Source organism: Oncorhynchus nerka, linkage group LG20 (genome assembly GCF_034236695.1).
Source record: "Oncorhynchus nerka isolate Pitt River linkage group LG20, Oner_Uvic_2.0, whole genome shotgun sequence".
Classification (NCBI taxonomy): domain Eukaryota; kingdom Metazoa; phylum Chordata; class Actinopteri; order Salmoniformes; family Salmonidae; genus Oncorhynchus; species Oncorhynchus nerka.
The window spans coordinates 19,552,149-19,576,629 of NC_088415.1; the positions used below are offsets into that span (position 1 = coordinate 19,552,149).

The 24,481-nt window shown below is 45.3% G+C and overlaps 1 protein-coding gene across 1 annotated transcript in view; it reads right to left on the reverse strand.

Moving 5' to 3' along the window:
* Window positions 1–24,481, reverse strand: part of LOC115102015 (uncharacterized) — a 120,089-nt gene that overhangs the window by 17,323 nt on the left and 78,285 nt on the right. The window contains exons 2-8 of the mRNA XM_065005287.1: window positions 15,868–16,049; window positions 14,825–14,882; window positions 14,301–14,388; window positions 13,788–14,179; window positions 13,444–13,632; window positions 13,175–13,342; window positions 7,809–7,940 (exon numbers count right to left, since the gene is read on the reverse strand). Of these exons, the coding sequence (XP_064861359.1) occupies window positions 7,809–7,940; window positions 13,175–13,342; window positions 13,444–13,632; window positions 13,788–14,179; window positions 14,301–14,388; window positions 14,825–14,882; window positions 15,868–15,983 (1,143 nt within the window). The 5' untranslated portion in view covers window positions 15,984–16,049. The remainder of the gene's footprint in view (window positions 1–7,808; window positions 7,941–13,174; window positions 13,343–13,443; window positions 13,633–13,787; window positions 14,180–14,300; window positions 14,389–14,824; window positions 14,883–15,867; window positions 16,050–24,481) is intronic.

A 24,481-nucleotide genomic window follows, 5' to 3' on the forward strand; every position in this document is an offset into this window, starting at 1 on the left:
ACCTGAAAATAGCTGTACAGCGATGCTACCCTTCCAACCTGACAGAGCTTGAGAGGATCTGCAGAGAAGAAAGGGAGAAACTCCCCCAAATACAGGTGTGCCAAGCTTGTAACGTCATACCCAAGAATACTGGAGGCTGTAATCGCTGCCAATGGTGCTTCAACAAAGTACTGTGTAAAGGGTCTGAATACTTATGTAAATGTGATATTTCAGTTTTTTTTAATACATTTGCTAACATTTCTAAAAACCTGTTTTCCTTTCTCATTACAGGGTGTAGATTGATGAAGGATCAAACACTATTTAATACATTTTAGAATAAGGCTGTAACGTAACAAAATGTGGAAAAAGTGAAGGGGTCTGAATACTTTCCGAATGCACTGTATATTTTTTATACTCTGAAAAACCTCATACAAGAGAAGATTAACAAAAAGAGTTCCTCTTTTCATAATATTCAACATGAAATCTCTCTCTCGTCTATCTCTCACTGTCTTTCTCTATCCCTCTCTCTTCCTGACAGACTTCGAGCCACACGTATATACCCTGCCCCCACAAATCTGTGGTGATCTTTTTTGATAAACAAAGACCCTACCATGCGCTGTGTGTGGGCTCTGTGCAGTCATTCTGTATGTGTATGTGTGTGTGTGTGCGTGTGTGTGTGAATGTGTGCATGCACATGCGCTCTGCAGCGTTTTCAGCAGAGGAAGGAAGTCCAAGTCCAAGTCATAAGACGATGGGGGTTTCAGAACTTCAGTTGTTGAGGAAGCTTGTACGGTATTTTTTAAATTCTCCTCCTACTCTTATCCTTGTCTCTAAGATACTGTTCATATGTCTGCTCTCTGTGTGTGACAGAACTATTAACTTGGTATCAAAACAAATTTTGAGATATCTTAAATATATCGTATTTCTGTTATTTTGTGGATATCAGAAAATACGTAGTGAGTTTCAGAATGTTTTGTCTGCATTATGTATGTTAGGGGGTAAGACCCAGTTTGGGAGATCTGATTGGTTGAGAGCAGGCCAGCGCCTACCAAAGGCAAGTAGAGAAGTGGAGGAGCGAGAGGAGAGGGAGGAGTGGAGGAGCAAGAGAAGAAGGAGGAGTGGAGGGTAGTGGTGGAAATTCAACTGACACACTCCAGAGTATACTAGGGTGTGTCTGAACAACAGAGAGAACTCAGAGTGAACAAGAACATTATTAAAGAGAAAAAGGGATTAATAACTGTTAATTTTGTTTCATAGATGATTTTATAGCTAATATATTCAAACTACGCAATAAAAAAATACATGAAAGAGGGATTCACGGGGAAGACGAGAGAAAGGGAAAGACAGAGACAAACAGTAAGAGACAAAGAGAGTGAAAGATTTAGTGATTGAGGGAGAAAGAGGGAGAGAAACCACTTAAACTCTGCTCACAGCCACACAGCAACAGGAGGCAGTGGCTCAAACCTGTCGTATACCCAGAGACAAGGAGTTAACCAGCTCATCAGCTGCTTCTTCCTGACTCGGGAGCTAAACTACAGCCTGGTCACAAGTAGCCTGCTTCTGCTGCACTCTCCTTATAACATCCTGTACACTATGTATGGACAGAGGATGACTCAGTGTCTTCCTTTTACATTCAGTTTAACAGAGGCAGGGGGATGTTAAATGTCAATAAAGTCTATATATGTGGAAACCTAAAAGAAGGAAATGAAAACGATCTGGAAATAAATGGAAAAACGTGCAATACGGACTCCCCTGGGGGACATTTGTAGATGACCTATGTTACCCATTCAGAAAAAGAGTTTAAGTCAAGTTATAACCCGTCTATTTAGGTGAACACGGAAGAACGTGGCCCTCCGAGTTTAATCCTGAACCCCACCCTGAAGCTAAAACAGTCAACACAAACTAACAATCCCCAGACCACTGGTCACTCCCTTAAGACACAGACACAACGGCAGCGTTTGCTGGACAAGAGTACATAGGACCTCTGAACACATTGCCAGCCATAGTTTTCAAACTGATTCTTTATATAGCGGGTGGTCCCTAAAACACACCATGCTGAACGAACGGCAGACAAACATCAAATCAACATTTGGTCGGGGTGGGTGGAGAGAGAGACACATTCACAGCCCAGTAAGCTGTACAACTGTCACACCCTGATCTGTTTCACCTGTCTTTGTGTTTGTCTCCACCCCCTCCAGGTGTCACCCATCTTCCCCATTATCCCCAGTGTACTTATACCTGTGTTCTCTGTTTGTCTGTTGCCAGCTCGTTTTGTTTCGTCAAGCCTACCAGCGAGCTCCTGGCTGTCTCTAGTTCCTGTTGTTTTCTAGCTTTCCTGGTTTTTGACCATTCTGCCCGACTTGACCCTGAGCCTGCCGTTCTGTAACTTCAGACACTGCTCTGGACTACTGACCTCTGTCTGCCCTTGACCTGTTTTTAAATCTAAATCTAAATCCATAGACTTCCCAACAAACTTCAGGCCCTCAAATGTTTAAAAAGGATGCGGATCAGATGGTATCCTAAATGAGATGCTCATATTCACTGGTGCAAAATGTAATTAAAACATATGTGTGAATGGTATTTGTGTGAATGGTAACCTGGGGAAGGTTTTCTGTAGTATACATGTAAGAGTTCTAAACTTCCTTAATAAACACAATGTCCTGGGTAAAAGCCAAAGTGGATTTATACCAAAACATAGCACAACCGATCGTATTTACACCCTAAACACCCCGATAGATAAACATGTCCACCAAAATAATACCAACATTTATGCTATCTTTATTGACTTCCAAAAATGATTTGATACTATTTGGCATACAGGATTGTTCACAAAGTTATTGAAAGTGGTGTTAGGGGTAAAACATATTACATAATTAAATAAATACGTGTAGCATCAAAATTGGCAAGAAAACAACAGAATTCTTTAACCAGGAGTGGGGCCTTTGCCAGGGTTGCAATCTATGCCCTGCGAGCTTCAATATTTACGTCAATGAATTGGTAATTTTAGAAAAATCCTCAGCCATTGGTGTTAGTCTGCACAATTCATAGGTTAAATGCATACGCATCTTCACAGATGACCTGTGCCTGCTGTCACCCTCAGCACATGGCCTACAGCAGAGTTTGGACCTGCTAGAACAGTACTGCCAGACCTGGGCCCTGGGAGTAAACACCAAAAATACTAAAATAATGATATTGCAGAAAATATCCAGATCTAAGGGAATTGAGAACTTCTAAGGGAAGTTCTCAATTGGTACAACATAAAAAGACTACTGCACACACTACAATGACTTACAAATAAGCTCAACTGGACACCTAAATGAGGCAGTGAATGAACTGAGACAGAAAGCACGGAAGCATTCAACGCCGGACCCAAAATTAAGTAAAGCTTTGACTATGTACAGACTCAGTGAGCATAGCCTTGCTATTGAGAAAGGCCGCCATAGGCAGACCTGTCTCTCAAGAGAAGACAGGCTATGTGTACAATGCCCACAAAATGAGATGGAAACTGAGATGCACTTCCTAACCTCCTGCCAAATGTATGACAATTTAGAGACACATATTTCCCTCAGATTACACAGACTCACAAAGAATTTGGATTTTGTAATATTTTTTTTAGAAACTCTCATATCTATTGGGTGAATTACCACCGGGTCCATCACAGCATCAAGATTTGTGACCTGGGGGCCTCCTGGGTGGCGCAGTGGTTAAGGGCGCTGTACTGCAGCGCCAGCTGTGCCACCAGAGACTCTGGGTTAGCGCCCAGGCTCTGTCGTAACCGGCCGCGACTGGGAGGTCCGTGGGGCGACGCACAATTGGCCTAGCGTCGTCCGGGTTAGGGAGGGGTTGGCCGGTAGGAATATCCTTGTCTCATCGCACACCAGCGACTCCTGTGGCGGGCTGGGCGCAGTGCGCGCTAACCAAGGTTGCCAGGTGCACGGTGTTTCCTCCGACACAATGGTGCTGCTTGCTTCCGGGTTGCATGCGCGCTGTGTTAAGAAGCAGTGCGGCTTGGTTGGGTTCTGTATCGGAGGACGCATGACTTTCAACCTTCGTCTCTCCCGAGCCCGTACGGGAGTTGTAGCGATGAGACAAGATAGTAGCTACTAAAAAAATTGGACACCACGAAATTGGGGAGAAAAACGGGGTAAAATAAAAAAAAGACAAAATACAAAATAAAAAAAAGATTTGTGACCTGTTGCCACAAGAAAAGGGCAACCAGGAAAAACAAACACCATTGTAAATACAACCCAAATTTATGTTGATTTATTTTCTCTTTTGTTGTACTTTAACTATTTGCACATCATTACAACACTGTATATAGACATAAAATGACAATTTAAATGTCTTTATTATTTTGTAACTTAATGTATACTGTTCATTTTTATTGTTTATTTCACTTTTGTTTATTATCTATTTCACTTGCTTTGGCAATGTAAACATATGTTTCGCATGCCAATAAAGCCCTTAAATTGAATTGAATTGAGAGAGAGAGAGGGATAGGGAGGGAGGGGTTGCTTTACCCTCCTGACTCCAGACTGTCTCATTTCAAGAGACCCTCTCAAGTATCCCATAACTCCTCATGTCAATCATTCCAATTACTTCTGGTCTGGAACCGAGCGAAAAGTGGAACTGGCCAGAAGTAGTGCACTACATGAGGAATGGGGTGTCACGTGGTCCTATAGTTTGACTGATATGTTAGAGCTAAGGGTCAGGGTGTAGAGGTTATGGGTCGACCCCCATATTGGGGTTCCACATGGCTGTAACCCGACCCTGCAGTTTAACCACAGACCAGGCCCCTGACCCAGTTTGACTCAGGAAGACATGGACGTCAAAGGTTGTCTGTGTTATGATGGCACGGCCAATCAAAGAGGAGCTCTCTTGGTAAGCATGACCCCCCCTGTCACAATTCACACATAAAGTTAACCAGACCTGGGTTCAAATACACGTGTATTTGAGTATTTGTTATTTAAATACATGTTTTCTGTGTATTTTAGTATATTTGCCCGGTCGGTCTCTCAGACCTTGTATGTATGTGTTCCTCTGGTCTTTTAGTGGTTCCAAAGGTCAAAACCAAAGCATTTGGTCAGTCACTATCGTCTTGGCCTTTGGAATAGCCTGCCAGAGAATCTGAGGGCCTCAGAAACTGTAGACATTTTTAAGAAAGACCTTAGGATAGATATTTTTAGCCATGCTTTTACACTGAACAAAAATATAAACGCAACATGTAAAGTGTTGGTCCAATGTTTCATGAGCTGAAATAAAAGATCCCAGAAAAGGTTTACATGCACAAAAAGCATATTTCTCTCAATTGTTTTGCACAAATTGGTTTACATCCCTGTTAGTGCGCATTTCTACTTTGCCAAGATAATCTACCTTACATGTGTGGCATATCAAGAAGCTGATTAAACAGCATGACAATTACACATATGCACCTTGTACTGGGGACAATAAAAGGCCCCTCCAACATGTGCAGTTTTGTCAGACAACACAATGCCACAGATGTCTCAAGTTTTGTTGGAGTGTGCAATTGGCATGCTGACTGCAGGAACGTCCACCAGAGCTTTTGCCAAATAATTTAATGTTAATTTCTCTACTATAAGCCGCATCCAACGTAGTTTTAGAGAATTTGGCAGTACGTCCAACCGGCCTCACAACCGCAGACCACGTGTATGGTGTCATGTGGGTGAGCGTTTTGCTGAGGTCAACATTGTGAACAGAGTGCCCAATGGTGGTGGTGGGGTTATGGTATGGGTAGGCATAAGCTATGTACCACAAACACAACTATTTATTTGATCTCATTCTATATAAATAGAATACATTTGTCTCTTTATTGTATTCTTGTCTATCTTCATTTGTTATTTGTATTGTGTTTGCCTTTTATTATTTTATTTCTTTCAGCACTTTGAAATGCATCCTCCTGTAGACGTGCTACATGCATAAAGATTGATTGATTGAAATGCATCCTCCTGTAGACGTGCTACATACATAAAGATTGATTGATTGAAATGCATCCTCCTGTAGACGTGCTACATACATAAAGATTGATTGATTGAAATGCATCCTCTGTAGACGTGCTACATACATAAAGATTGATTGATTGAAATGCATCCTCCTGTAGACGTGCTACATACATAAAGATTGATTGATTGAAATGCATCCTCCTGTAGACGTGCTACATACATAAACATTGATTGATTGAAATGCATCCTCCTGTAGACGTGCTACATACATAAACATTGATTGATTGAAATGCATCCTCCTGTAGACGTGCTACATACATAAAGATTGATTGATTGAAATGCATCCTCCTGTAGACGTGCTACATACATAAAGATTGATTGATTGAAATGCATCCTCCTGTAGACGTGCTACATACATAAAGATTGATTGATTGAAATGCATCCTCCTGTAGACGTGCTACATACATAAAGATTGATTGATTGAAATGCATCCTCCTGTAGACGTGCTACATACATAAAGATTGATTGATTAAAATGCATCCTCCTGTAGATGTGCTACATACATAAAGATTGATTGATTGAAATGCATCCTCCTGTAGACGTGCTACATACATAAAGATTGATTGAAATGCATCCTCCTGTAGACGTGCTACATACATAAAGATTGATTGAAATGCATCCTCCTGTAGTGTAGATGTGCTACATACATAAAGATTGATTGATTGAAATGCATCCTCCTGTAGCCGTGCTACATGCATAAAGATTGATTGATTGAAATGCATCCTCCTGTAGACGTGCTACATACATAAAGATTGATTGATTGAAATGCATCCTCCTGTAGACGTGCTACATACATAAAGATTGATTGATTGAAATGCATCCTCCTGTAGACGTGCTACATACATAAAGATTGATTGATTGAAATGCATCCTCCTGTAGACGTGCTACATACATAAAGATTGATTGATTGAAATGCATCCTCCTGTAGTGTAGACGTGCTACATACATGAAGATTGATTGATTGAAATGCATCCTCCTGTAGTGTAGACGTGCTACATACATAAAGATTGATTGATTGAAATGCATCCTCCTGTAGACGTGCTACATACATAAAGATTGATTGATTGAAATGCATCCTCCTGTAGACGTGCTACATACATAAAGATTGATTGATTGAAATGCATCCTCCTGTAGACGTGCTACATACATAAAGATTGATTGATTGAAATGCATCCTCCTGTAGACGTGCTACATACATAAAGATTGATTGATTGAAATGCATCCTCCTGTAGCCGTGCTACATGCATAAAGATTGATTGATTGAAATGCATCCTCCTGTAGACGTGCTACATACATAAAGATTGATTGATTGAAATGCATCCTCCTGTAGACGTGCTACATACATAAAGATTGATTGATTGAAATGCATCCTCCTGTAGACGTGCTACATACATAAAGATTGATTGATTGAAATGCATCCTCCTGTAGACGTGCTACATACATAAAGATTGATTGAAATGCATCCTCCTGTAGTGTAGACGTGCTACATACATAAAGATTGATTGATTGAAACGCATGGGAGAGTGTATTAAATACTCAGTGTATTTGAGTATTTTCATACATTCCAAGTGTATTTCCAAATACATTCCAATATTCAACTACTTGTTATTTTTTTTCAAAGAAAGGTTATCTGAATACATGTTTTGAAAAGTATTTTGAAAAGTAATTGAAATACCTGAAAAAGTATTTGAACCCAGGTCTGAAGCTAACACACAAACCATATATACCTAAGCAATGCACACACACAAATCCCGCCCTGACACAAATACCTTTTCCACCTCCACACACACACACAGTCACATCCATCACCTCCATGGCTGTAGGTGTGTATCCCTGTCCGTTCTCCCCCGGGGGTGCAGGTGCTCGGTGCAGGGTGATGATGTCATCATCCTCTGGGGGCTTCCAGATGTACTGTTCCCCGTTCCCCATGAATACCGTCTCCTGGTGGACACACAGAGAAGAGAGGTGAGGGCTCAGCTGGCAGCCTGGTCGCCAAGGCCCATATTCACTATTAGAGCCTCAATAGTAGGAGTGCTAATCTAGAATCAGTTGATTATATGGACCTGATCCTAGACCAGCACTCATACTCAGGGCCCAAATCGGTTATGGCTTTGACCAGCTCCTTTATAGTTGAGTGGAGGCCTTGTAATTAACAGCATCCGGTATAAATTCCTGCAAAATAACTCAATGAAGCAACTGTTTTGCATACACACACGCAGGCAAACATAATTACACACACGCAGTAGATTATCTCTGGTAGGTAACCTCAGCTTTAGGTCCGGCCTGCAGATACATAGACAGTCGACACAGGATGCCCATGAAAAACAAACACTGAGTGTGTGTGTTCTCTTGTAAATGTTTATTCAGAGTCTTGTGGGAGTAGGAAGTGGCACGCTTGTCGGACAGGTAAACACAGTCCACACTGAACAGCAGAGAGTGGGAGGAGTGTGTGTGTGTATCAGTCCACACTGAACAGCAGAGAGTGGGAGGAGTGTTTGTGTTTGTGTGTATCAGTCCACAAACAGGTGGCTCTCATGTGACTATCTACACACATCCGTTCCACCACTGGTCTTGTAGGACAACGGTGAGGGACTGTGTTTGTAAAGAGGAATGACATGGTTGTCTAAATGGTTTGGGTTGTGCATATGGATCAAATTATGTTCTGGCATCAAATCATCTCTGTTCACACATTTGTAAGTGGACATTTAGAGTACTAGCAAATGTCTCCCCATTTTACAGCAGACAATCTATATGCAACTGGTTTAGTCTCCCCTCCACCATATTACTGTGCCTCTTGTCTTTCTAGTTGGTATTTTTCATATAAATATAACTGATCACAACAAAAGACTACTGGCGATAGAGAGAGAGCTAAATGTTTTGTAGGAAATTGAGATGGTTAATGAATCATTTGTGTTTCATATACACATGGCCCCCAGATCAAAGATCCTGCCCACGTGTATGTGTGTGTGTCTGTGTGTGTATGTGTCTGTGTGTGTGTGTCTGTGTGTGTGCATCTCAGAAGACAGCCCACACAGCACACAGCTGTTCAGAAATCAGACAGAAATCATAACCACAATCAGATGCTGCCATCAAATCACATTTTCTTCTTCATCTGTGGATATTTTTAACTCTTGGTCGATTAGTCAGATGTTTCTCAGCCTCAAGTGATAAAAAACGTCATTCTTTATTTAGCTGAAAGAACTGTGACTTATATTATTTAAAATATTACTTAAAATATTACTTAAAAACTTAAAATATCCACCATTTATGGTTTCAGTGATTTATGAATGTTTTTATGAGCAACATTAGTAAACGCAATTTAAGTTCATTAAAGTTCCCGAGAAGTTTGTTAATTGTGCTTGTTAATACAATCTCATAGTTACAGGTTTAATTTATATTCTAAAAAACGATTGCACACACAAGAATACACACGACTTGGCAGCCAGCCAGGCTCTTGCTTAATCGGCCCCTCAGCTTTACTAGCCACTCACACAACATGTCCTCCACAGAGCAGGAGAAGGGCGGGGACGCAGGCTCACACACACACACGCACATGCACGCGCACACACACACACACACACACACACACACACACACACACACACACACACACACACACACACACACGCGCGCGCTATGGAGCACGTCCACACAGAGTACATAGGCATCAACATGACTACAAACAAGAGAACACGCTCACTGGCTTTCTCCAAAACACACACACACTAAATAGACAAAAACAAGCTCTCTCTCAAGGACACACTAGAGAGTGTGAGACGACACACAATAATGCACACACAGTTGTATTTATATATATATACATATACAGTACTGTCAAATGTTTTGACACAGCTACTCATTCAAGGGTTTTTCTTTATTTTTACTATTTTCTACAATGTAGAATAATAGCGAAGACATCAAAACTATGAAATAACACATATGGAATCACGTAGTAACCAGAAAAGTGCTAAACAAATCCAAATATATTTTAGATTCTTCAAATGCTGGCTCTCTGTGGCAAGAAGCATCATTCACCCAAGGTTTGTCAAAATTTGTCCAGTGCTGTCTAAGATATCGTGTGTGACTAACGTACGAACTAACGGATGGATGGACACAGATCCACAGTCCCCTCCCCTGATTTCATCATGTGGGACAATAAGTAGATCATATAAAAAATCACAGACCCACCGCTAAAATAACATCAATCTATCCAAATGTGTGACGGAGCAAATTACATTCACTCACTCACTCACACACACACACACGCACGCACGCACGCACGCACGCACGCACGCAGGCACACACACACACACACACAGACACAGACAGTGAGTAAAAACAGGTAGGACTGCCAAAAAAGTTTGATCTTTATCCAATCATTGTCCCTCCATTTCCCTCCTTCATTGCAGCCCCCAAATTGGCCTTGACTGTTTATAAACACTATTTCCAACAGGCTTATCTGATTAGAAAGTGATATCAAGCCCGGGGCACACTTAACAATGAGATTGAATCATGTCTGTGGGACATAGCCTAACAAAGAATAGGCTAAAGAATGAAAGATGGATAGTTTGTCATCCCTTTAGACATAATCTGTGAGGACCTGACTTTTAGTAATGTTGACAGATACTGTAAGGCCATTCGAGGCTGTGCTCATGTGGCTGGAAATAGTGATTAAGATCAGGCCCGGAACTGCTCCTTACACACTGATCTAAGGCCAGTTTCACATGTTTCCTCCCAATGGTTAAGATTAGGATTGGGATTAGGGTGATCTGATGCTAGAGTTGTGGTTTGGGAAACTTCAACCTGGATGGAGCGTATCTACTCAATTCAACTCAATTCAAAGGTCTTTATTGGCATGGAAAACATACTGTATGTTTACATTGCCAAAGCAAGTGAAATAAATAATAAACACAAGTGAAATAAACAATCAAAAATGAACAGTAAACATTATACTCTTCCACTGAGCTCAAACACTGGATAATGAGTAGAAAGAAGAACAATCTGTAGGACATAGTTCCCCCTGGTGGATAAATGGTAGAACTGAGCATTTTTTAAACCTTTATTTAACTAGGCAAGTCAGTTTAAGAACAAATTCTAATTTTCAATGATGGCCTAGGAACAGTGGGTTAACTGCCTTGTTCAGGGGCAGATCGACAGATTTTCACCTTGTCAGCTCAGGGATTTGCTCTTGCAACCTTTTGTTTACTAGACCAACACTCTAACCACTAGGCTACCTGCTGCCCCTACACTCTAACCACTAGGATACCTGCTGCCCCTACACTCTAACCACTAGGCTACCTGCCGCCCCTACGCTCTAACCACTAGGCTACCTGCCACCCCTACGCTCTAACCACTAGGCTACCTGCCGCCCCTACGCTCTAACCACTAGGCTACCTGCTGCCCCTACACTCTAACCACTAGGCTACCTGCCGCCCCTACACTCTAACCACTAGGCTACCTGCTGCCCCTACGCTCTAACCACTAGGCTACCTGCTGCCCCTACACTCTAACCACTAGGCTACCTGCCGCCCCTACACTCTAACCACTAGGCTGCCTGCCGCCCCTACGCTCTAACCACTAGGCTACCTGCCGCCCCTACGCTCTAACCACTAGGCTACCTGCCGCCCCTACGCTCTAACCACTAGGCTACCTGCTGCCCCTACGCTCTAACCACTAGGCTACCTGCCGCCCCTACGCTCTAACCACTAGGCTACCTGCTGCCCCTACGCTCTAACCACTAGGCTACCTGCCGCCCCTACGCTCTAACCACTAGGCTACCTGCTGCCCCTACGCTCTAACCACTAGGCTACCTGCCGCCCCTACGCTCTAACCACTAGGCGACCTGCTGCCCCTACGCTCTAACCACTAGGATACCTGCTGCCCCTACACTCTAACCACTAGGCTACCTGCTGCCCCTACACTCTAACCACTAGGATACCTGCCGCCCCTACACTCTAACCACTAGGATACCTGCCGCCCCTACACTCTAACCACTAGGATACCTGCCGCCCCTACACTCTAACCACTAGGATACCTGCCGCCCCTACACTCTAACCACTAAGATACCTGCCGCCCCTACACTCTAACCACTAGGATACCTGCCGCCCCTACACTCTAACCACTAGGCTACCTGCTGCCCCTACACTCTAACCATTAGGATACCTGCCGACCCTACACTCTAACCACTAGGATACCTGCCGACCCTACACTCTAACCACTTGGATACCTGCCGACCCTAGACTCTAACCACTAGGATACCTGCCGACCCTACACTCTAACCACTAGGATACCTGCCGACCCTACACTCTAACCACTAGGCTACCTGCCGCCCCTACACTCTAACCACTAGGCTACCTGCCGCCCCTACGCTCTAACCACTAGGCTGCCTGCCGACCCTACGCTCTAACCACTAGGCTGCCTGCCGACCCTACGCTCTAACCACTAGGCTACCTGCCACCCCTACGCTCTAACCACTAGGCTACCTGCCGCCCCTACGCTCTAACCACTAGGCTACCTGCTGCCCCTACACTCTAACCACTAGGCTACCTGCCGCCCCTACACTCTAACCACTAGGCTACCTGCTGCCCCTACGCTCTAACCACTAGGCGACCTGCCGCCCCTACGCTCTAACCACTAGGCTACCTGCCGCCCCTACGCTCTAACCACTAGGCTACCTGCTGCCCCTACGCTCTAACCACTAGGCTACCTGCCGCCCCTAAACTCTAACCACTAGGCTACCTGCTGCCCCTACACTCTAACCACTAGGCTACCTGCCGCCCCTACACTCTAACCACTAGGCTGCCTGCCGCCCCTACGCTCTAACCCCTAGGCTACCTGCCGACCCTACGCTCTAACCACTAGGCTACCTGCCGCCCCTACGCTCTAACCACTAGGCTACCTGCTGCCCCTACGCTCTAACCACTAGGCTACCTGCCGCCCCTACACTCTAACCACTAGGCTACCTGCTGCCCCTACGCTCTAACCACTAGGCTACCTGCTGCCCCTACGCTCTAACCCCTAGGCTACCTGCTGATCCTACGCTCTAACCACTAGGCTACCTGCCGCCCCTACGCTCTAACCACTAGGCTACCTGCTGCCCCTATCTGCACAAGCTGGTGAAGAATTACACCATATATACAGAATCTCTGTCCATAAGTGCCCTACTGGGGAAGTACCTTCGGGAAGACGTGCAGGTGGAATGGCTCCAGCTGTTTCCGTGGAACCTCCTGGCTGCGGGGCAGCAGAGGGGGCGGGGCAGAGGGTGACTCTCCCACACTTGATTGGACACTTGATTGGTCATCTGACTCTGTGTTCCCTATCTCGTTCTTCGATGCCTTGTTCACCTTAATACATTTAATTTAGTTAGAAACGAGTACAAATTCATATAAAATTCATATAATGTTCCAGAGCTCCATTGGAAAGCAGTTGTAAAAACACTGTTTACCTTCTTGACCTTCCGGATGGAGGCGTACTCTGCCGTTACTGGGTCCTGAATGGCCAGGGAGGGAAGGGAGGACAAGAGCGAGCCGCTAGATCCGTTAACACCGTTAGCACCATTGGGCCCCTTCCCTCCACCTCTACCAAGAGTGCTACAGCCATTAACAGCCCCTCTGCCGTTCCCTCTGCCCTTCCCCTGTCAGATACACATAGATACACACACAAACACACAGAAGTGAAAGGTCCTTGTTATTCCGTTGGACCAACCAAAAAAAGCGAAATAACAAAAATAACAGTCATTTTACAGGCAGGCGTTCACTATTGGGTAGATTTCATAGCATAAATACGCACATTCCCATTTCCATTCCCATTCCCGTTTCGGACCACGTTGGTTCGGGTCCCATTGGGGCTCTGTGAAGCCCTTAGTGTTGCCGGGGTGTTGGCCGACGTGGGAGGGGGAGCGGGGGGCACCGTGTCTGCCTCTCGAACCCCTACAACCTCATACAGCCCATCATCAAGGCAACGGACGGGTGAGTTCCGGATTCCCACCTCAGTGTAGGTGTGGTCTCTGACCCCATCTCCTCCTCCCCCCCGAATGTCTCCCCCCTCGGGGTCTCCCTTCCCCACTGGTCTGTTGGGGATCTGGGGAAGCTGGCGGACCAGGGGTGGGCGGAGGTCAGACGTGGAGCGACGGCTGTGGAGGAGGAGCAGGTCCATACTGGCTGGACGATTCTTACCCCCACCTAGAGCGAGTGAGAAGGAGGGGGACCTTTATTATCCCATCATTGTTACATAGTTTCCATCTCTGCTATGTACCGCCAGTTTTCAAATTATTGGCAGTTGATTGTTAGTATTGTTACTTACTGTTGCCGTTGCAAGGCAGGCGGTTGATCTCATGCAGCCTGGTGTCAGATTTACTCATGGAACTGTTCTTGGGCTGACGGAGAGCACCCTGCAGAGAGAGAGAGAGAGAGAGAGAGAGACAGCGAGAGGGAGAGAGAGAGAGAGAGAGAGAGAGAGACAGCGAGAGAGCGAGAGGGAGAGAGAGAGGGGGAAGATAGAAACAGAGATAGGTACATAGAGACTGGTCAGCTGGTCATCTACAGGGTGGTTCTAGATGTGTTCGAAATAACTGTTGTTTGGTTCCCACCTTCTGCTATAAATAAGGGTGAAAAGTATTTAAACTTTTATGCTGGGTGGTGGAGTGAGCACTCAAAGTCATGTGACAGGAAGTAGGAATGCAATTTATTGAGAGGTTCGATAACAAATAACGGTGAAGGGATTGTGGTAGGTCTGAAACACACAACAGAAAACATACACATGAAATGAGGACTTAGAAGGGGTGAGGAAAAGAGAAGGGGGCTGCGTGGGAAGTGAAGATAACTCACCATTTCTACTGAGGTACCCTTCTCTCCATTGGACACAGGATGTTTGGTCTTGTTTTTCCTTGGGACACGAAGTAACAGTGATTACTACTATGTCATTATTAACCCTGTCTCTGCTGAGTTTCACTCAGAGCTGAGAAGTAAACATTTCTTCATGGTTGAACACATTTCCACACGTTACTATTGGTGCTCTGGGAACGTTCTGTAACCATGGAGGACTGTTGATTTCAGTTCAGCGAAGATGAAGGAGAGGAGATGCACATGTGCACCTACAGTACACACTTGCAGAGTCCACTTAGTACCATTGAGATGCCCCGGGGACTCAGGGGTCTCTCTCTTCAGCCCACGACACATCACCCCTCTCTAGACACCTCTCAGCTCTGTCTACCCTTGGGGAACAGTGGGCAGGTGTCTACACCTCCACATCCCACAGGACTGTCACACTATAACAACACATTGGAGGCAGGAGTTCGGCACAAGAAAAATAAATTGTTTATCAAACTAAAAAGAGTAAAGAGGAGACTTTTATCCAGACAGTTTGTGGCAACATCAACATATTTATTTTATTGGTTACATTTACAGATTCCTTAACATTAATCTTAACATTGAGCTACTGTACATCTCTATGTCTGGTCACAGTGCATATCCCCTGGCAACAAAGCCACTGAGGGTTGAGTCTCATTAGTCCCTGAAGGTTCTGTAAGAACCACAACATACTGTGTTCCATTGCTTTTGTCTAGCGAGAGGGAGCCCTGTTCCCTAGACTGTGGATGTGCCCTGCCCTCTCCACTGTCCTAGGAAGAGCATTTAATTTGATCTGACAATACAAACCATTAACATTCATCACACATTCTCTTCTCAGGATGCACGAAGGGTGGGATGGGGGGGGGGGGCAGACATTGTGAGATGGGAGAGGGGGAGAGATAAATAAAAGAGGAGATTAGGAAGAGGTAGAGAGAGGGATAAGAGAGAGAGAAAAAGCGATTGGGAGAGAGAGAGAGAGAAATCTGTGAGATGTGTCAAATGTGTTGGCAGTGACCTCTCACCTCTGGCAGCCCACACAGACCACCACGATGAAGATTGTGACCACGAAGGCTGACGCCGCAGCGATGGCCCCTAGCATTAGCATCTTACGGTATGGGTCGTCCGTCCCAGAGGCCATAACACACACACTAAGACACACACACACTCAGACACACACTCACAGACAGAGGGTGCTCAGGAAAACCTGCAAAGGAGGGGTTGGGAAAAGAAAGAAAAACTATGTTTAGGATCTTCTTTGTTTTCGCTATTTTTACTTTTGACAGGCCTCATGTATTACTGGTTAAATAAAGGATGTGTTTTTGATATGAGGAGGTTTTTGAAAGTGTGATACGATTACAACCCCGGAAATCTGTGAGAAAGTAAGAGAGTTTGAGAGGGTGAGACAGATACTGTATCAACAGTGGTGAACAGAAACAGTGGCGCAGAGAGCTAGGTGAGCGGAGGGGTATGTGTGCTTGAGCGTCTGTCTGTGATTCCGGTTTCTATTTCGGGCTCACTACCACAAGTTCATGTTCACAAATAGAAAACGGAGAAACATGCTGCAATGTGCTCCACATAGAGCATCATTTTTGGACAGGAGATGACATATTTTCACCTACACTACACTCCCTCTCTCCATAATACAAAGCATATACATTAAGCCAGCTACCATCCCACAGAAACGTGTAGGATTTCATCCATGTTACTACCTGTTTTCTCAAACTAGTCATTGTATTCTCGTGTAGTGAGTGATATTCTCATATAGGTTGAACAAAAATACACATGATGAATCCTCAAATAGTATGTCCAGTTGATACCATGAGACAAATCTTTCTGGCCATCAGAGTGCTTCACTTCATTTTCTGGCACAATATGTTTGTTTTCTGTCTCAATAAGAAGTAGAGTGATTCCTTTGATGTAATGGCCTACATCCTGACAAGTCTAACACACTTCATCAGACACTTATTTATGACACACACACACACACACACACACACACACACACACACACACACACTACACACATATTCTGTAAACAGTAAAGCTCTGTTCCCCGGGTGCCGAAAACGTGGATGTCGATTAAGGCAGCCCCCTGCACCTCTCTGATTCAGTGGCGTTGGGTTACATGTGGAAGACACATTTCAGGTGAAGGCGTTCAGTTGTATAACTGTCTAGGTATCCTCTTTCCCTTTCTATTTCTGGTGAAAAAGCCAACCCTCATCTGTATGGTGATCAGTACTGTATGGTGATCCTGATACTCCTTGGCCAGGGTGTTGTAGCAGTAATCAGTACTGTATGGTGATCCTGATACTCCTTGGCCAGGGTGTTGTAGAGGTAATCAGTACTGTATGGGGATCCTGATACTCCTTGGCCAGGGTGTTGTAGAGGTAATCAGTACTGTATGCTGATCCTGATACTCCTTGGCCAGGGTGTTGTAGAGGTAATCAGTACTGTATGGTGATCCTGATACTCATTGGCCAGGGTGTTGTAGAGGTAATCAGTACTGTATGGTGATCCTGATACTCCTTGGCCAGGGTGTTGTAGAGGTAATCAGTACTGTATGGTGATCCTGATACTCCTTGGCCAGGGTGTTGTAGAGGTAATCAGTACTGTATGGTGATCCTGATACTCCTTGGCCAGGGTGTTGTAGAGGTAATCAGTACTGTATGGTGATCCTGATACTCCTTGGCCAGGGTGTTGTAGAGGTAATCAGTACTGTATGGTGATCCTGATACTCCTTGGCCAGGGTGTTGTAGAGGTAATCAGTACTGTATGCTGATCCTGATACTCCTTGGCCAGGGTGTTGTAGAGGTAATCAGTACTGTATGGTGATCCTGATACTCCTTGGCCAGGGTGTTGTAGAGGTAATCAGTACTGTATGGTGATCCTGATACTCCTTGGCCAGGGTGTTGTAGAGGTAATCAGTACTGTATGGTGATCCTGATACTCCTTGGCCAGGGTGTTGTAGAGGTAATCAGTACTGTATGCTGATCCTGATACTCCTTGGCCAGGGTGTTGTAGAGGTAATCAGTACTGTATGCTGATCCTGATACTCCTTGGCCAGGGTGTTGTAGAGGTAATCAGTACTGTATGGTGATGCTGATACTCCTTGGCCAGGGTGTTGTAGCAGTAATCAGTACTGTATGGTGATCCTGATACTCCTTGGCCAGGGTGTTGTAGAGGTAATCAGTACTGTATGGGGATCCTGATACTCCTTGGCCAGGGTGTTGTAGAGGTAATCAGTACTGTATGCTGATCCTGATACTCCTTGGCCAGGGTATTGTAGAGGTAATCAGTACTGTATGCTGATCCTGATACTCCTTGGCCAGAGTGTTGTAGAGGTAATCAGTACTGTATGCTGATCCTGATACTCCTTGGCCAGGGTATTGTAAATCAAATCAAATCAAATCAAATCAAATTTTATTTGTCACATACACATGGTTAGCAGATGTTAATGCGAGTGTAGCGAAATGCTTGTGCTTCTAGTTCCGACAATGCAGTGATAACCAACAAGTAATCTAACTAACAATTCTAAAACTACTGTCTTATACACAGTGTAAGGGGATAAAGAATATGTACATAAGGATATATGAATGAGTGATGGTACAGAGCAGCAAACAGTAGATGGTATCGAGTACAGTATATACATATGAGATGAGTATGTAGACAAAGTAAACAAAGTGGCATAGTTAAAGTGGCTAGTGATACATGTATTACATAAGGATGCAGTCGATGATGTAGAGTACAGTATATACGTATGCATATGAGATGAATAATGTAGGGTAAGTAACATTATATAAGGTAGCATTGTTTAAAGTGGCTAGTGATATATTTACATCATTTCCCATCAATTCCCATTATTAAAGTGGCTGGAGTTGGGTCAGTGTCAATGACAGTGTGTAGGCAGCAGCCACTCAATGGTGGCTGTTTAACAGTCTGATAGCCTTGAGATAGAAGCTGTTTTTCAGTCTCTCAGTCCCAGCTTTGATGCACCTGTACTGACCTCGCCTTCTGGATGATAGCGGGGTGAACAGGCAGTGGTTCGGGTGGTTGATGTCCTTGATGATCTTTATGGCCTTCCTGTAACATCGGGTGGTGTAGGTGTCCTGGAGGGCAGGTAGTTTGCCCCCGGTGATGCGTTGTGCAGACCTCACTACCCTCTGGAGAGCCTTACGGTTGAGGGCGGAGCAGTTGCCGTACCAGGCGGTGATACAGCCCGCCAGGATGCTCTCGATTGTGCATCTGTAGAAGTTTGTGAGTGCTTTTGGTGACAAGCCGAATTTCTTCAGCCTCCTGAGGTTGAAGAGGCGCTGCTGCGCCTTCTTCACGACGCTGTCAGTGTGAGTGGACCAATTCAGTTTGTCTGTGATGTGTATGCCGAGGAACTTAAAACTTGCTACCCTCTCCACTACTGTTCCATCGATGTGGATAGGGGGGTGTTCCCTCTGCTGTTTCCTGAAGTCCACAATCATCTCCTTAGTTTTGTTGACGTTGAGTGTGAGGTTATTTTCCTGACACCACACTCCGAGGGCCCTCACCTCCTCCCTGTAGGCCGTCTCGTCGTTGTTGGTAATCAAGCCTACCACTGTTGTGTCGTCCGCAAACTTGATGATTGAGTTGGAGGCGTGCGTGGCCACGCAGTCGTGGGTGAACAGGGAGTACAGGAGAGGGCTCAGAACGCACCCTTGTGGGGCCCCCGTGTTGAGGATCAGCGGGGAGGAGATGTTGTTGCCTACCCTCACCACCTGGGGGCGGCCCGTCAGGAAGTCCAGTACCCAGTTGCACAGGGCGGGGTCGAGACCCAGTTCATCGACAGGGTATTGTAGAGGTAATCAGTACTGTATGGGGATCCTGATACTCCTTGGCCAGGGTATTGTAGAGGTAATCAGTACTGTATGGGGATCCTGATACTCCTTGGCCAGGGTGTTGTAGAGGTAATCAGTACTGTATGCTGATCCTGATACTCCTTGGCCAGAGTGTTGTAGAGGTAATCAGTACTGTATGCTGATCCTGATACTCCTTGGCCAGGGTATTGTAGAGGTAATCAGTACTGTATGGGGATCCTGATACTCCTTGGCCAGGGTGTTGTAGAGGTAATCAGTACTGTATGCTGATCCTGATACTCATTGGCCAGGGTGTTGTAGAGGTAATCAGTACTGTATGGTGATCCTGATACTCCTTGGCCAGGGTGTTGTAGCAGTAATCAGCACTGTATGTTGATCCTGATACTCCTTGGCCAGGGTGTTGTAGAGGTAATCAGTACTGTATGGTGATGCTGATACTCCTTGGCCAGGGTGTTGTAGCAGTAATCAGTACTGTATGGTGATCCTGATACTCCTTGGCCAGGGTGTTGTAGAGGTAATCAGTACTGTATGGTGATCCTGATACTCCTTGGTCAGGGTGTTGTAGAGGTAATCAGTACTGTATGGTGATCCTGATACTCCTTGGCCAGGATGTTGTAGAGGTAATCAGTACTGTATGGTGATCCTGATACTCCTTGGCCAGGATGTTGTAGAGGTAATCAGTACTGTATGGTGATCCTGATACTCCTTGGCCAGGGTGTTGTAGAGGTAATCAGTACTGTATGGGGATCCTGATACTCCTTGGCCAGGGTGTTGTAGAGGTAATCAGTACTGTATGGTGATCCTGATACTCCTTGGCCAGGGTGTTGTAGAGGTAATCAGTACTGTATGGTGATCCTGATACTCCTTGGCCAGGGTGTTGTAGAGGTAATCAGTACTGTATGCTGATCCTGATACTCCTTGGCCAGGGTGTTGTAGCAGTAATCAGTACTGTATGCTGATCCTGATACTCCTTGGCCAGGGTGTTGTAGAGGTAATCAGTACTGTATGCTGATCCTGATACTCCTTGGCCAGGGTATTGTAGAGGTAATCAGTACTGTATGGGGATCCTGATACTCCTTGGCCAGGGTGTTGTAGAGGTAATCAGTACTGTATGCTGATCCTGATACTCCTTGGCCAGGGTGTTGTAGAGGTAATCAGTACTGTATGCTGATCCTGATACTCCTTGTCCAGGGTGTTGTAGAGGTAATCAGTACTGTATGGTGATCCTGATACTCCTTGGCCAGGGTGTTGTAGAGGTAATCAGTACTGTATGCTGATCCTGATACTCCTTGGCCAGGGTGTTGTAGAGGTAATCAGTACTGTATGCTGATCCTGATACTCCTTGGCCAGGGTGTTGTAGAGGTAATCAGTACTGTATGCTGATCCTGATACTCCTTGGCCAGGGTGTTGTAGAGGTAATCAGTACTGTATGCTGATCCTGATACTCCTTGGCCAGGGTGTTGTAGAGGTAATCAGTACTGTATGGTGATCCTGATACTCCTTGGCCAGGGTGTTGTAGCAGTAATCAGTACTGTATGCTGATCCTGATACTCCTTGGCCAGGGTGTTGTTGCAGTAATCAGTACTGTATGGTGATCCTGATACTCCTTGGCCAGGGTGTTGTAGAGGTAATCAGTACTGTATGGTGATCCTGATACTCCTTGGCCAGGGTGTTGTAGAGGTAATCAGTACTGTATGCTGATCCTGATACTCCTTGGTCAGGGTGTTGTAGAGGTAATCAGTACTGTATGGTGATCCTGATACTCCTTGGCCAGGGTGTTGTAGCAGTAATCAGCACTGTATGGTGATCCTGATACTCCTTGGCCAGGGTGTTGTAGAGGTAATCAGTACTGTATGCTGATCCTGATACTCCTTGGCCAGGGTGTTGTAGAGGTAATCAGTACTGTATGCTGATCCTGATACTCCTTGGCCAGGGTGTTGTAGAGGTAATCAGTACTGTATGGTGATCCTGATACTCCTTGGCCAGGGTGTTGTAGAGGTAATCAGTACTGTATGGTGATCCTGATACTCCTTGGCCAGGGTGTTGTAGCAGTAATCAGTACTGTATGCTGATCCTGATACTCCTTGGCCAGGGTGTTGTAGCAGTAATCAGTACTGTATGGTGATCCTGATACTCCTTGGCCAGGGTGTTGTAGAGGTAATCAGTACTGTATGGTGATCCTGATACTCCTTGGCCAGGGTGTTGTAGAGGTAATCAGTACTGTATGCTGATCCTGATACTCCTTGGTCAGGGTATTGTAGAGGTAATCAGTACTGTATGGTGATCCTGATACTCCTTGGCCAGGGTGTTGTAGCAGTAATCAGCACTGTATGGTGATCCTGATACTCCTTGGCCAGGGTGTTGTAGAGGTAATCAGTACTGTATGGTGATCCTGATACTCCTTGGCCAGGATGTTGTAGAGGTAATCAGTACTGTATGCTGATCCTGATACTCCTTGGCCAGGGTGTTGTAGCAGTAATCAGTACTGTATGGTGATCCTGATACTCCTTGGCCAGGGTGTTGTAGAGGTAATCAGTACTGTATGGTGATCCTGATACTCCTTGGTCAGGGTGTTGTAGAGGTAATCAGTACTGTATGGTGATCCGGATACTCCTTGGCCAGGATGTTGTAGAGGTAATCAGTACTGTATGGTGATCCTGATACTCCTTGGCCAGGGTGTTGTAGCAGTAATCAGTACTGTATGCTGATCCTGATACTCCTTGGCCAGGGTGTTGTAGAGGTAATCAGTACTGTATGCTGATCCTGATACTCCTTGGCCAGGGTATTGTAGAGGTAATCAGTACTGTACGGGGATCCTGATACTCCTTGGCCAGGGTGTTGTAGAGGTAATCAGTACTGTACGGGGATCCTGATACTCCTTGGCCAGGGTGTTGTAGAGGTAATCAGTACTGTATGCTGATCCTGATACTCCTTGGCCAGGGTGTTGTAGAGGTAATCAGTAGTGTATGCTGATCCTGATACTCCTTGGCCAGGGTGTTGTAGAGGTAATCAGTACTGTATGCTGATCCTGATACTCCTTGGCCAGGGTGTTGTAGAGGTAATCAGTAGTGTATGCTGATCCTGATACTCCTTGGCCAGGGTGTTGTAGAGGTAATCAGTACTGTATGGTGATCCTGATACTCCTTGGCCAGGGTGTTGTAGAGGTAATCAGTACTGTATGGTGATCCTGATACTCCTTGGCCAGGGTGTTGTAGAGGTAATCAGTACTGTATGCTGATCCTGATACTCCTTGGCCAGGGTGTTTTAGCAGTAATCAGTACTGTATGGTGATCCTGATACTCCTTGGCCAGGGTGTTGTAGAGGTAATCAGTACTGTATGGTGATCCTGATACTCCTTGGCCAGGGTGTTGTAGAGGTAATCAGTACTGTATGGTGATCCTGATACTCCTTGGCCAGGATGTTGTAGAGGTAATCAGTACTGTATGGTGATCCTGATACTCCTTGGCCAGGGTGTTGTAGAGGTAATCAGTACTGTATGGTGATCCTGATACTCCTTGGCCAGGGTGTTGTAGCAGTAATCAGCACTGTATGGTGATCCTGATACTCCTTGGCCAGGGTGTTGTAGAGGTAATCAGTACTGTATGGTGATCCTGATACTCCTTGGCCAGGGTGTTGTAGCAGTAATCAGTACTGTATGGTGATCCTGATACTCCTTGGCCAGGGTGTTGTAGAGGTAATCAGTACTGTATGGTGATCCTGATACTCCTTGGTCAGGGTGTTGTAGAGGTAATCAGTACTGTATGGTGATCCGGATACTCCTTGGCCAGGATGTTGTAGAGGTAATCAGTACTGTATGGTGATCCTGATACTCCTTGGCCAGGATGTTGTAGAGGTAATCAGTACTGTATGGTGATCCTGATACTCCTTGGCCAGGGTGTTGTAGAGGTAATCACGACTGTATGGTGATCCTGATACTCCTTGGCCAGGGTGTTGTAGAGGTAATCACGACTGTATGGTGATCCTGATACTCCTTGGTCAGGGTGTTGTAGAGGTAATCAGTACTGTATGGTGATCCTGATACTCCTTGGCCAGGATGTTGTAGAGGTAATCAGTACTGTATGGTGATCCTGATACTCCTTGGCCAGGGTGTTGTAGAGGTAATCAGTACTGTATGGTGATCCTGATACTCCTTGGCCAGGGTGTTGTAGAGGTAATCAGTACTGTATGGTGATCCTGATACTCCTTGGCCAGGGTGTTGTAGAGGTAATCAGTACTGTATGCTGATCCTGATACTCCTTGGCCAGGGTGTTGTAGAGGTAATCAGTACTGTATGCTGATCCTGATACTCCTTGGCCAGGGTGTTGTAGAGGTAATCAGTACTGTATGCTGATCCTGATACTCCTTGGCCAGGGTGTTGTAGAGGTAATCAGTACTGTATGGTGATCCTGATACTCCTTGGCCAGGGTGTTGTAGCAGTAATCAGTACTGTATGCTGATCCTGATACTCCTTGGCCAGGGTGTTGTTGCAGTAATCAGTACTGTATGGTGATCCTGATACTCCTTGGCCAGGGTGTTGTAGAGGTAATCAGTACTGTATGGTGATCCTGATACTCCTTGGCCAGGGTGTTGTAGAGGTAATCAGTACTGTATGCTGATCCTGATACTCCTTGGTCAGGGTGTTGTAGAGGTAATCAGTACTGTATGGTGATCCTGATACTCCTTGGCCAGGGTGTTGTAGCAGTAATCAGCACTGTATGGTGATCCTGATACTCCTTGGCCAGGGTGTTGTAGAGGTAATCAGTACTGTATGCTGATCCTGATACTCCTTGGC